This window comes from Malus sylvestris, chromosome 8, assembly GCF_916048215.2.
Source record: "Malus sylvestris chromosome 8, drMalSylv7.2, whole genome shotgun sequence".
Lineage (NCBI taxonomy): Eukaryota > Viridiplantae > Streptophyta > Magnoliopsida > Rosales > Rosaceae > Malus > Malus sylvestris.
The window spans coordinates 26,522,858-26,535,527 of record NC_062267.1 but is presented as its reverse complement, the minus strand read 5'-3'; the positions used below and the strand labels follow the sequence as shown (position 1 = coordinate 26,535,527).

Below are 12,670 nucleotides of genomic sequence, written 5' to 3'. Positions count from 1 at the left end.
ATAAAATTTAGATTTTAGTTCAGAAATTTTTGCTCCAACTTTTTTGATCTAAAATTTTAGTTCCAGATTATTAAAGAATGAATTTAAATTAATTTGTTTCTTAAAGTAACTTTTTTTTTAAATAAAAAATTATGTAGACTATCATAATTTAATTTTATGAACATTTTAACCTAAAAATATCTAAATTCTAACAAATACTGAAAAATCACTAATCGACACCATGAAACTTGTTAAACAATATGAAACAAATGAAAGATTTTTTTTTATAATTATTTTAACTATTAGATTTAAATTTGGACCGTTAAATTTTTTTTTACCGTTGAATTTCATCAAATTAGATCTTAACTGTTGGATTTAATGAATTTATAAATATAAAACTAAATAAAATATACATATATGGTGGTCTAACCCCACTAATCCTGGGCTAAATTTGGCTTCTATTTGATATTTAGGTTTTAGGCCACATTTTAGCTTGGTGGAGTTTGAGATGGAATAGAAGTAGAAATTTGAGTTTTAACCCGGGTTGGAGAAGGCTGAGGGAGGTATGGGAGAGTTTGATTTCTCTGTTTCCTCCCTTGATTTCTCTGTTTCGTCCACTATATACACTAGCCATAAAACACAAAAGCAGTTATACTGAACACACACACACACCCCAGACACCCTCATAACTCACCACCCCACCTCCATTTCAGCTTATAGCTCAGCTCAGATTCCGGGCGTCCAAATCAACCAGTTTTCCGACCCTTGAATGTCTTTAGGTACTTTTCTGTTTCTTTTGGTTCCTTCTTTTGTTACTTAAATTCATGTGATTATCTGCTGTTTTGGTGGTCGAGAAAGTCTGGAAAAATACAGCGAAAAAGATGCACTTTTTTATGGGATTGACAATTTTCGGCTTAATTTTGGCTAACAAAAGAATTAGAGTGTTTCTTGTTAAGTTGAGTTAACAAATTTGTAGGATAAAACAGAACACATAGGAGAAGTTTTGAAACGAGTTAAGACGATCCAGCTGAAAAGAGCATACAAGATAGAGAACTGGTATGCTGCTTTGTCTTTGTGTTGGATTTTGATGTTTATGTTCTGCTACTAAGTAGATTTTATAGTGTTCTAAAACTGTTTTAGCTAATGTTTGCGAGTGGTCTCCCAATTTTCCCAACCATTGTCAATTCTAGGCATGGTCTACACCTTAGCAGGAAAATCAACTATCATTGATAAAGGGCAGGGATCTATGCAGAAAAGAACCTAAGTTCCTAAAGAGCGGGCTTTGTAAATGTCAAAATAACCTGATTTTTTTATGGGTGATTGAGTGGTGTTTGATTGAGAAATTTGCTGATTAGGGTTAGGTTGGGGTTTGTTTGGATTTTGGATTGTGGTATTGTGAATTGGATTGGAATCGTAGTATTTTGAATTGAAATTTGGATTGGAATAGGTATCTTGTTTAAATTAGAACCATGGTATTTTGAATTGGATATGTGGTATTTTGATTTGGAATTTGTAAATGTGCTTAAAGATTGGACATGTTATTGAATATTAGCCATGTAGTTTGAATTGGATATGTGATTGAATATTAGGTATTTAGTTTGAATTGATTTGGATATGTGGTTTATTGAATTGGAATTTGGATATGTGCTAATTTGAATTGAATATGTTGAATTAGAGATGTGCTACTTTGAATTGGATAGGTTGAATTGCAGATGTGCTATATTGATATATGATTAACTTATGGTTACTGAACACACACACGCGCGCACACGCGCGCACACGCACACACCCAGACACCCCCACAAGTTGTGGGCCACAACTGACCACCCCACCTCCATTACAGGTAGATCATGCTATTATGATAACAAAAAAGATTAGTAGATTTGTATATGACCCCTTCTCCAACAAAATACTTGGCAGATGCAGTAGTGCTGTTGCTGAAATATAAAACGAATTAGGAAAAAGTAAATAATGTTTAAGATTATGGTAGGCATAAGAGTGAGTGTCAGAGTGAAGAAATGAACCTCAAACATGTCAATATTTTTTCCTTATTCTTTCAAATCATTTTAAGGTTAATCAAAAGTAATCCTAATTAATCAAAAGTAATCCTAACATTTGCATTTTTCCGATGAGTTTCAAAAATCCGACATGTAATTTCTGGTTAAACGATAAGCAAATGTTGTCCTAAGCGTCGTCGTCCTTCTTGGTACAAGGCAACAACGCAACCGCACACCACTCTTCCGCTTTGCTGGTGAGGTAACATCACTATTTAATCTGGGGGAATTTTTAATGTGGTTATTAATCTGCTTTTCGATTTATTTACCATTAAAATGTGTATGTTGCTTAGATTTATGTTGGTTTCGATACGAAAACTAAATTGTTTTGCTAAGTAGTAATGGCCTATTAAATTGGGAACACATTTAATAGGAAATGAAACTATGCTTGCACAAATTTAGTCTCAGTTGTATTATACTTCTTGGCTTTTTGTTTCAATGATCAATGACGGTACCCCCTCATAAATCCTTCCCTCACGTGGTGAATTGGATTTGGAAGCGAAGTTAGGCCAAGAAGATTTAATACGTAGTTTCAATGGATCGAAGATTTGGTATTGATGGTTGAAATGTTCGACTGAAGATTATAGACTGAACCAAATAATAGTTCATAAGAAATTAACGCATATACATGACCATTATAAAAGAAAAATAAACAAAGCTGAAATCATTGCAATAACTATAATTTGGTTTTGTCATTTATATATGATATTCCTTGATAATTTATCAGATAAATTATAAATTTGTTGTTTTGTCATACAAGTGAACAATAATATATTTATATTCATTTGAATGTCTTGCAACGAAACTCACGAATGAGTTACAAACCGTGAAGGAAATAGCAGAAGAAAGATTACTGCCTGAAGCCTATCCTGCTACACCCTTGAAATATAATGCAAATGAGGTACCCTAATATACTTTTTCTTTAGATACGTTTTCTCACGCAACCCTTTGCTATGTGAATGTGCAAGAACTTTCCTAGGACATCTACTTAGTTTTCTATTACCGGATGCATTTGGTTATATAAATGTTTTAGATTTATTGTTTGAAAAAGAAAGGGCAGTGGACCATAAATTGGTATGTCAATTGGAAACTGAGGTGGTTGATGCAACTAAACAAGTCTGTCTACATTACTTAAAAAAGTTTGTAATGTTAATGATAGCTACAAAGTAAATTGTTCGAAATCATCTATCACTTTTAATTTTGGGCCAACGTACTTGAATAGAAAGACATTTTCAGGGTTATTGTTAAATGAAAATGTTCTGTTTCTTATGCGTATTAGAGAAAAAAAAATATGTTTCATTCTGACTTCATGTTTTTTTCCACTAAGTTTAGAAGTATGAATTTTCCTTTTTGTTGACCTTTTTAGTCGGTGCTCATAATTTGTTTTTTTTTTTATTACTAAAGGTTAAAATTGGTTGTAGAGAGAGAGAGAAAGAGTTCGTTCAATGCTTAAATTGGTGAAAGAGAACATGCAATTTGTTATATTTCTTGATAATGTGTATATGGGTGATGATGAAATATGCAATTAATTTATTTGCTAATTGTTTCGTTTAGGTGGTACATGAAGCAAAGCTCTAAATTAAGGATGTTAGAATCGAATATTTTACTTTTGTGTATATAGGTACAACTATTGATCGAAAGCCATAGAAACTACCTAAAGGCCGGAAAACTACTTGTGTTAGAAGAACAAAATATGGTGCAAAGCTTAAATTTTGGGCACTTAAATATATGTTTTTTTTTTCAATTACAATAACTTGCTTGAAAATTCAATTGGGTTTGTTTTGGTCTCCAAGAATTTTGCTTTGTTTGGTTACTGATTAACTTATGTGGTGGGAGTTTAGTTTTTGCCTTTCTGCCTATGTATATATGATTCGAAATGGACCATTCATTTTGTTATATATAAATTTGTAATAAAAAAAGCTTGAAGAAGAGGTGAATTACAAACAATGGTGGGAGAGTGATGGTGTTGAGGAGTTGAGAGTTTACGGGTTTACTTGAATTTTTGTAATTCATCCGATTAAGCCTGAAACAGCTGGTTCCCGAAGCAACGCGCGTGCATATTTTCTAGTGACTCTCTATATCGAGTGTTTCGCAAACAAATTAGGGCTTGACACCAAATTCGACATTAGCTTACCTGTTGACAGTAATCCCACACATATTCTCCACCATATCTTGGCTATGTTCATCAACTGAAACATAGAGGTTGCAGAAGACACCAGTTATGACCCCTGTTTCCTTACACGTAAAGACTTTCCAAGTGTTCTCTGACCTCATTAATCTTCGGTATAGCTCAACTGTGATGCATTGATTGAAAGTACCTTCTGGTGGCTTTTTTTTTTTTTAAATTTGAATTGGCTAAATAGCTAAAATGGTCCATGAGATTTGCATAACTCATCACTTTGGTCCCTAACATTTTAAATCGACAAAAGTGGTCCCTGAGATTGTCCATCATCTATCATTTTGGTCATTTTGGCTATTTAGCCATTTGAATTTGATGGAAATCTAAAAATCCACCGATATGGTGGTTATTTTTTTTTTTTTAACAAACGATATAATCTATACTAAAAAATGAGGGTTGTCGGTGTACCTGTACCTCACAATGGGTCAGTAAAAGTATGGTTCAAATTCGTCTTTCGAATTTAAGACCTCTCACTTACATATAAAGAGAAAATAGACCGTAATACTAAGTGGCAATATGGTAGCCATTAGATTAGCCCAAGCTGACCTTGTTTTTTTTTATTTAGAGTCTTTTTTGTATATACTTTTTTTTAAATGAGTATAGAATTGCTATCGTTACGCTAAAGGAAAAAAAACTAAGGAAAACTAATGAAAAATTACTAGAAAATTTTAAGTTTTAACGAAAATGAAAAAATAAAGGGTAAATTGAATAGTAACAGGATTAACTTTTTAGTGTAAAAATATAGTTTTTCGTTAAAGTAAACAGTACCGCGAACTTTTCGTTAAAGTTTTCAAAAACCAAGGAAATGGCAAGATTGGTGGCTGCTCATATTGTTGAATTGGACCCAATGAGCAAAGCAAAAGGCCCATTTAAACACCCAAGGTCCAAGACAAATAAGGATAAATGTGGTATCCTCAACGTTATCCCCGAACGAACAAACAGAGGAGCAAAAGCAAGAGCAACCCAAGCGAAGCGAAGATGTCAGTCTCAGCTGTGTTGGGGTCTCAATTCGTCGCGGTGGGTGTGCCCGTGAAGAACCCATCTGCGACGGCGTCGTTTGGTGTGACCAGTTCGGCCCCATGGCGCGGCTCAACCACCGGTAACGGCGGCGGTGGTGATGGGTTCGTGATAGAGTGCTCGTCAAGGCCACAGAAGAAGGCGACTGCGCACCACCGGAAGACTCGGCCGCGCAAAACGCAGCCGTGGGACGTTAAGCGCAAGCCCACTGTGTACGCCCCCCTCCCTCCTCTCCCTGCCGAGTGGACCTTGCTCTCTAGTGCCGACGAAGCTGCTTCTGCTTCTGCATCTTCTCCGGAAGAGTCCTCCTCTACTGAGTAGTCGGTCTCAGTCAGCAGAGCTTCTTATTTACCTCAATTAATCCATGTTATTATGTTTTGTTTTGTTTAATTTAAAGTTTGGAGATTTGAAGTTTGTTTTCTGTTTGTTTAATTTTAATTTATATTTACTTGTTTAAATTGAATTATCAGAATTTGTACTCATTTGTTTGGATATTAAGAAACTTTAGATTTCAAAATGCAAGTGCAGAAATGGGGAAATATTGGAAAAATCAGACAAGGAAATAGGAAGGGGAGTGAAATCTAAACTTCACCTTACATCGGAGAAATTCGAAATGTTTGATATTCATTAAGGTTTCATTTTAAATTTTCATCATTTCCATTGAAAATAACCAATATCGATATCTATCAATATTTACACAAAATCACATATCGATATTTTCATTTTAAACTTCAGATTTATGATTTTAAAATTCTCAAGTCTCCCTCTCCATTGCTTGGTAATACAAACAAGAGAATTAGCGTTTAGAGAATCTGAAGTTTTGTCAAAATCACAAGTTTATTTTTATTGTCCAAACATATCATAAAATAACGATAATTCAGGATGGCACGGTCGTAAAACACGAATTTTATACAAACAGGGGATCAGAGTTGCTTGATACGAACTCGAAATCAGCACAATCTACTAAATTCTACAGAGTTTTGGTTAGTCTTGAAACTCTTAACGCGATTTTCGTTTCTTGATACGGACGCACGCAAGGCATAGAGATAGAGAGGTAAGGCAGATTTTGATTGCTGGCGTGAAACCAACACACAAGCTAACATGATCGCAATTTGATCACCAGACCATAATAAGGCACAACCGGAACCCGGATGATGCCGACAGAAACAATCGAGCCCTCGAATCGCCGCGGTTTTCGTGTTCTAAAAGCTCGTTTACGTTAATGGAAACGATGGTGCATCATAAACTTTCAAGAAATAGAAAAGGGATGAGTTAAAGAAACGAAGGGACACTAGAATTGCATCTTTTCGATCTTTATTAGCTTAAAAAATGAAAATGCAGATCAAATCCGAAATTAAACTGATACATCGCAGGGATATATGCACGTCCTACATAAAAAACGCCACAAAGTATGTGATTGTGTAATCAGCAGCTGCTCACGTTACCTGCCAACATCGCAAGCGAGTAGGAAGAAAATGAACCAACAAACAGAGCCGTTAGATTTATGAGAACTCTGTACACGATGCATTATTCCGGGCTGAACATCTCCCGTTAGCAACTTGAATGTACGGACAAACATACTCCTTCAGCCATCGGCAGGGATCCACACCAGTCACTGTACGTGGGACGGAACCTTGCCCTGCAGAATCTTATTTAGGTGCTTTGCTATCTGCGTTAAGACTGTCACCTCGAAGCAGAGTCGATGGAAAAGTTTTCAGCCAGATCTCTTTTTGAGCTTCCCCTTCACCAGGCTTAAGAGGAAGTCCGTGAATATGTGCTCATATTCCGGCATTTTCCCATACCCTGCAAAAAAGTTCCAAGGCCAGTTTAACAACCATACAAATGACTGCTGTTTGTGCAATCGATAAAGTCAACATACTGATGTAAATAAGACGCTGAACTCAGTCAGCAGTAAATTGATAACTGAGAAAGATTATTCACTTACCTGGGAAGTAGTTAATGTCAATGACATAAAACCGATCTCTGGTCCCATGCTCTCGGATCATATCCAAGTTGAACAATCGCAGACCCTATATAAAGACAGGACAAACTCATTAATTCCAACTTCCAACCTGGCCATGGCATAAAACCACAGTGAAAAGTGTGAGTTACCAGTCGACGGCGAAGTTCCTTGGCAAGTTTCTCAAGTAATGGTCGCGGAGGAAGTTCTGCAAGCAAAATAGTAATTACAGGTATTAGAGAACCCTGCATTTAAACTTCACAGCCAAGATAGAAATTTCAAAACCACTACAATAGTAATTGGCGCCTAACAAAAAACATAAAGAAATGTTGAATTTTACTGTTCATTCCCCAGTTGCCGGCTCAACCCTTTCAAATACCAACGACCAGCCAATTTAATTTGTTTTTTTTTAACCAATGCCAAATTATACTCAAGAGTCCAAAATCCAGCAAAAAAACACAAACTTTATGTTTGAAAGCCAGTAAATGCAAAACTTGTAAACATGCAATGGAAGAACCTGAATTCCTGGACAGGAAAACTCACCAGCAATGCATGGGTCCAGATCTGCATCATCTGCTGACGCTGCAGCACAAGAAACCCTCGGAAAACGATATACTCCAGCCGTTTTGGAGAGCTCTCGTTTCGTAACATCCGGTAAAGAGAAACGCCTGACCACTTTTATAGCTTCACCAACTATATAGACTTTAAAAAGAACGCCTCCTATAACCAGGAAACAAGTGAAAGTTCAATAATTATTATATGCTTGTGCTGCTACTCAGGACATAATGATAAGAAACTATACGGATCTTAGTTGCATACCATGGTTTACAAACTCCTGAAGAACAAGAGGAGGGTCAAGCTTTTGGAGAGAGTACCGATCGTAAGCAAGTGATAATTCATGTGACTTTTTGCTTCCATCATTGACCAGTGGCTTTGCAACTGAAACATAAAATCAGTACATTTATCAAAAAAGACTGGCCAGAAAAAAATTACAGATATGGAACTTATGTCTCTTAACAGAAAATACTTAAGTAACATAACACCAATGGGTAAGCAAATGATCCTGATAATTTACTATAACTAATTACTACAATACATTAACCATACCAATGGGTAGTTTCAGCCCAAAATTTGCAACAGCATCAGGGATGGACGATGCATCTTTCTTAACAACCAACTGTTTGGGAACCCCAACTTTGCCTGCATGAATTCATCAATAGCACTACCTTTAGCATCACTAAGGACAAAATTTCAGTTGCCACGCTTATAATTTAACCCGACTCTCAGACTAAAACGTGTGAGCCAAAGTTCAAGCAAAATACTATTCTCGGGTAATCCAACATTTGAACAAAAGGCACAGAAGTTACCATAAGAGTCAGACAAGTTCAAATCAGCAACAGCCTGGAGCATGGATTGACGATTGTGTAAATGTTGTATGGCATCAGGAGGATCAAGAACGGTGACTTCTGGGTGTGTTTGCCTATAGTCCTATATAAGGAAGAAAAAGGGTTGTCAAGGGAGTACAACCCAAATTCTACAAAGCACATAACAAATATTACAAAACAATAAGGATTTAAATGAGTAAAGCAATCCGACCAAATTCCAGTAACAGTACCCCTCAAACAAACAAACAAAAAAACCTGGACTTTGCATAAGATGTCATCTATCACCTTTAAAGCAAACATACAATTCCAGTCCATATCATATTTCTACAAATACGAAAATGAACCTAGGCCATGATGAATCGTACATAGAACAAAATGCCAGCCTTCCAATAGCTTCTTTCAAGAACATAAGTGGAGAAGAAAGCAAACAAAATACAGTGCTATGTATAAATACTTGAGTCTTTTGCATACAAGGACAGTGCAGCACATGGACAAAAAATGACGAGGGGGAAGAGAGTCGTTCTGGTCCAGTTTTAAAGAATAGATTGAACCCTTATTGTCCCATTGTTAACGTAATTACACAATAAAATTTTGACAAGGACTTGAAATGTCCATTTAAAACAGGATTGGATTGTGCAAACTATTGTTCCAGAAAACAACTTGAATGTGGATATGTATGTGCACCACCTTCCCTCATTATTCAACACAAAGCAAAACTGAACAGAAAATCATTGTTACTGATCACAAAGATGTATAAATAAGAAAATAGTCAAATACGGTAGTCTAACACGGAAACAACGATCAATCAACTTTCACCAGAATTTCCAACATTTGGCAAACGTAAAATATTCCTTCTTAAACCCTTTGTTTCAAAACTTATGAAAGTTGTAGTACAAACCTAAAGTAACATCCTCATCCTCATTAAGGTTTTGGAATACTAGCAGGCATAAGCAGAGGAAAAAAGTAAATGATCCTATATCAGATAGATTGAATAAATTGTGTTTACTGTAACTGATTACAGGTCATAGAACCAAAGAATCCTATTTGGGACACAATGGACATGTTAATAACTTAATATTCACTTCCTATTAAACTGAGTGTTTTGGATCTGAAGATTAGAATTCAGTATACTGATAGAAAACCAAACAATTTCCAAGATATATAGAGAAAGGACTTCACAGAAAAAGTATTGCATGACAAGAGATACCATGCTAATTACATGTTAACTGAAGTTTCATAATACTATAAGCCTAATGCAGGCTGCTGACAATGGGTCAATTGTACACAACATAGATCATCAATTACTGACTTGAAATTTGATTTGTGAAAACCACTAGTAGAAACAATAAAAGGTAGTTATTGAGTGACACTCACAACATTTGTCCAGAAAACATAACCATGCTTTTGGACACATTACCCACAATCACAATGACTATGATCGAGCCCACCAAAATAATAATAATTCTGATTAGTCCAAAGTGTTAGTTGCATAATCATCATTCCACATGACCTTTACATGTCACGGATTTTTTCTAAACAACAAAGAAGTAGTTTACATGCCATGGAAGGAAAGAAAATAACAGAAATCAGGATATAATTTGTATATGGTTCATGCTGAGGTCGTTCAAGATTTTAATCAATTACCAAACATACTAAGTTGTTTAATCTACTACTTAATACTCTCCCATAAGCACAAGCAACTACAAGTTATAACATAAAACATCAATCCAGCCAATATAGGAAAGTTTGCAGCTATAATCCTACCAGTGTATAATCGAGGGCCAGCAATCTAAATGCACCCAAATGTTGGACCAGCCATCACAACCAGCGCCCGAAATAGGATTTTGAGGATGGGTTTTTGCAGACCTTATCCTAGAACTTATAGCGCCCTAGACACTCAAAAGCAGGTGTACCAAATCTAAATTCACTCACATCACTTCAAGTTCGCTAACTCCCATTCAGCTGACAGTGAGGGTTAGTTATACCCTGAAAACATGAACCCATTGAAGAGAATCACGAATCTTCCACAAGAAAATGCTTAGAAAACCTGAAAAACTCAGCTAGATGGCCATGGAAGTAGAAACATCATCACTTGCTGGCTTGAGGCCTCGACCTCAACTACAGAGTCATAATTCATGACGAAGGAAAGAGAAGCACTCTGCACGTGTCGTCAGACAGGAATAAGTTCTAAGCTTTAACATTCTGGTTGCCAACCAACAAGTCAGTGATTATTTGATCCCGTACAATGTATAAATGATGTCATGCACAAGATGAGGATATTGAATTTAAGCAGCAAGTGTGGTTTCAAGACAAATCAGTCTAGAATATAAGTTCTTAAGGCTATAAAATGATGAAATTTACAGAAACCAACCTCAAGAATCTGGCGCCACTCTTTTCCAGACAGCTGCAAGAGAGAAACGATAAAAATGTATGAGTTACTCTTGACCATCTACATTTATCAGACCAAAATCAATAGTGGGTATGAATGGTGAAATGAATACAGCGGGAAGAAGACTTTTACTAAATCCCTCATCGTACGGGTTGGAAACGAACAAGATAAGCAACTGATTAAAGGAAATTTCCTAACCTTATGCAGCACTATGTCAAAAGGGCCTTGATCCGAAAGGGGCTTGTTATGATCAATAGCAACAAACAATATCCCCTTGTTTCTGCATTAAACAAACAAAACAACATATTACACTTAGTAAGGAAACACCTGAGTAAACACTGCATGACAACATCACCATTACTTGAAAGAGCAAAGACATAACTCCAACACGGAAACTCCGAATCAAAGCTATCCATCACAAGGAAATTAAGAGAAGGAAAAAATCCACACTAATTGAATAGTATTGAAAAGGAAAATTTAACATTCAACCACTAATCTTGGTACACATGCAAGTGACACAAAGCATATTCATAATTTTGAAACTTGTTAGAAATTCAAATTCTGGCAAATGCGTATGAACACAGATTAGCAATTTCCATAAAAACAAATTTACAATTTTATATTTTGGATTAAACCCAGATTACAAACGTGATTGCATTTCTAATAAATGGGTCTTTGGAAAATGACTTAAAAGCACACAACTTTTGCGTGCCCTTAACTCCTAAAGAATAAAAAATAAAAAATCTCAGGACTTGGTCGAGAAATAATTGATGGTTAGAATATTCCGCAACTTTCTTTCACTTTCTCGCCAGCCAAACAAAAATGACAGTAGGGACTGGAATATTCCAGATCGGAAAAACCCCACATCACAACAAATTCAGTCCGCAAATCAATCCTCATGGGCACATCAGAAAACATAAACATAAGGGTTTTTCAGATTATCAAATTGTGATTAAGGTCCACAAACAGATATTAATTACCTAGCTAAACCTTCGAGCTTTGGCTGCAAAAAGCTCTTAATCTTCTTAGAGGTAAGAGCGTAACCCACCACCACCAATCTCTTATGACTGGTATTAGGGAACCCACCTTCTTCCTCCCTCTCACCTTCTTCGATTCCGTACGTCATTTCCTCCCTCATTTCTCTCACCATGGAAAGATAATTTCAAAAATTTAACTCCTGGGTACTGAAGATCTGGTAGGTTTAATGGCGTCTGATGCGACAGAGAGAGCAAGAGAGGCAGAGAGGAACAGAGACAAGTGAAGGTGATGACGATGGTTTTGTAATGTGCGTAAATTGTGTATGTGATGAGAGCGAAATTGATGAAATACGAAATGTGGAAATAAGAGTTTAAATAAGATTTGGCCTCCGACCAAAAAAGTAAAATGATTTGCTTACGGTGCCAAGTAAAATCGGAATTTGAATGCCCCCACCCCACGCGTTTATCGTCCCAGATAACGTACTGTATTAATCAAATAAAGATATGTATAAATTTTAATTAATCACGTGTTTTTATTTTATTTTCACGAGATTTGTTCATGTGTATTTATTTTATTAACACAAAATGTTATATCGTAAAATACTCATGCCGTGTAAGGGTTAGTTTGGGTTGCTGTGTTTTTTATTCAAAATTGTTTATGTTGTGATGTGAGAATGACAGTTGTGATAAAAAAACATGTTAGTGTTAGGTAAACTATGGTGGCTAGAGT

The 12,670-nt window shown here is 35.9% G+C and overlaps 2 protein-coding genes across 3 annotated transcripts; one reads left to right on the top strand and one right to left on the bottom strand.

Moving 5' to 3' along the window:
• The first annotated feature begins 5,128 nt into the window (after positions 1–5,128).
• Positions 5,129–5,746, top strand: LOC126632406 (50S ribosomal protein 6, chloroplastic-like). Its single transcript, XM_050302814.1, has one exon. It carries the CDS (start codon positions 5,191–5,193, stop codon positions 5,548–5,550), a length of 360 nt encoding a protein of 119 aa, XP_050158771.1. The 5' UTR covers positions 5,129–5,190; the 3' UTR covers positions 5,551–5,746.
• Positions 5,747–6,526: 780 nt separating this feature from the next.
• Positions 6,527–12,324, bottom strand: LOC126632405 (inositol-tetrakisphosphate 1-kinase 3-like). Of its 2 annotated transcripts, XM_050302812.1 has the most exons (11): positions 11,944–11,962; positions 11,162–11,243; positions 10,946–10,978; positions 10,339–10,560; positions 8,557–8,677; positions 8,297–8,389; positions 8,009–8,128; positions 7,733–7,909; positions 7,342–7,397; positions 7,175–7,259; positions 6,527–7,032 (listed from the first exon to the last, which is right to left on the bottom strand). In XM_050302812.1, the coding sequence occupies exons 5-11, from the start codon at positions 8,597–8,599 to the stop codon at positions 6,944–6,946; spliced, it is 663 nt and encodes a 220-aa protein (XP_050158769.1). In that variant the 5' UTR covers positions 8,600–8,677; positions 10,339–10,560; positions 10,946–10,978; positions 11,162–11,243; positions 11,944–11,962; the 3' UTR covers positions 6,527–6,943. The 2 variants fall into 2 exon arrangements, with proteins under 2 accessions (XP_050158769.1, XP_050158768.1); XM_050302811.1 differs by lacking the exon at positions 10,339–10,560 and having other exon boundaries at positions 11,944–12,324.
• Positions 12,325–12,670: the final 346 nt, after the last annotated feature.

What these genes read in the sequence shown, in the direction of transcription:
- LOC126632406 (XM_050302814.1), top strand. Translation starts at nt 5,191, where the DNA reads ATGTCAGTCTCAGCTGTGTTGGGGTCTCAATTCGTCGCGGTGGGTGTG.
- LOC126632405 (XM_050302811.1), bottom strand. Translation starts at nt 12,113, where the DNA reads ATGGTGAGAGAAATGAGGGAGGAAATGACGTACGGAATCGAAGAAGGT. An exon ending in TCAGGAGTTTGTAAACCATG is followed by an intron (nt 7,910 to 8,008) that starts GTATGCAACTAA and finishes TCCTGGTTATAG; the next exon opens with GAGGCGTTCTTTTTAAAGTC. An exon ending in TCTGGACCCATGCATTGCTG is followed by an intron (nt 7,398 to 7,732) that starts GTGAGTTTTCCT and finishes TTTTGCTTGCAG; the next exon opens with AACTTCCTCCGCGACCATTA.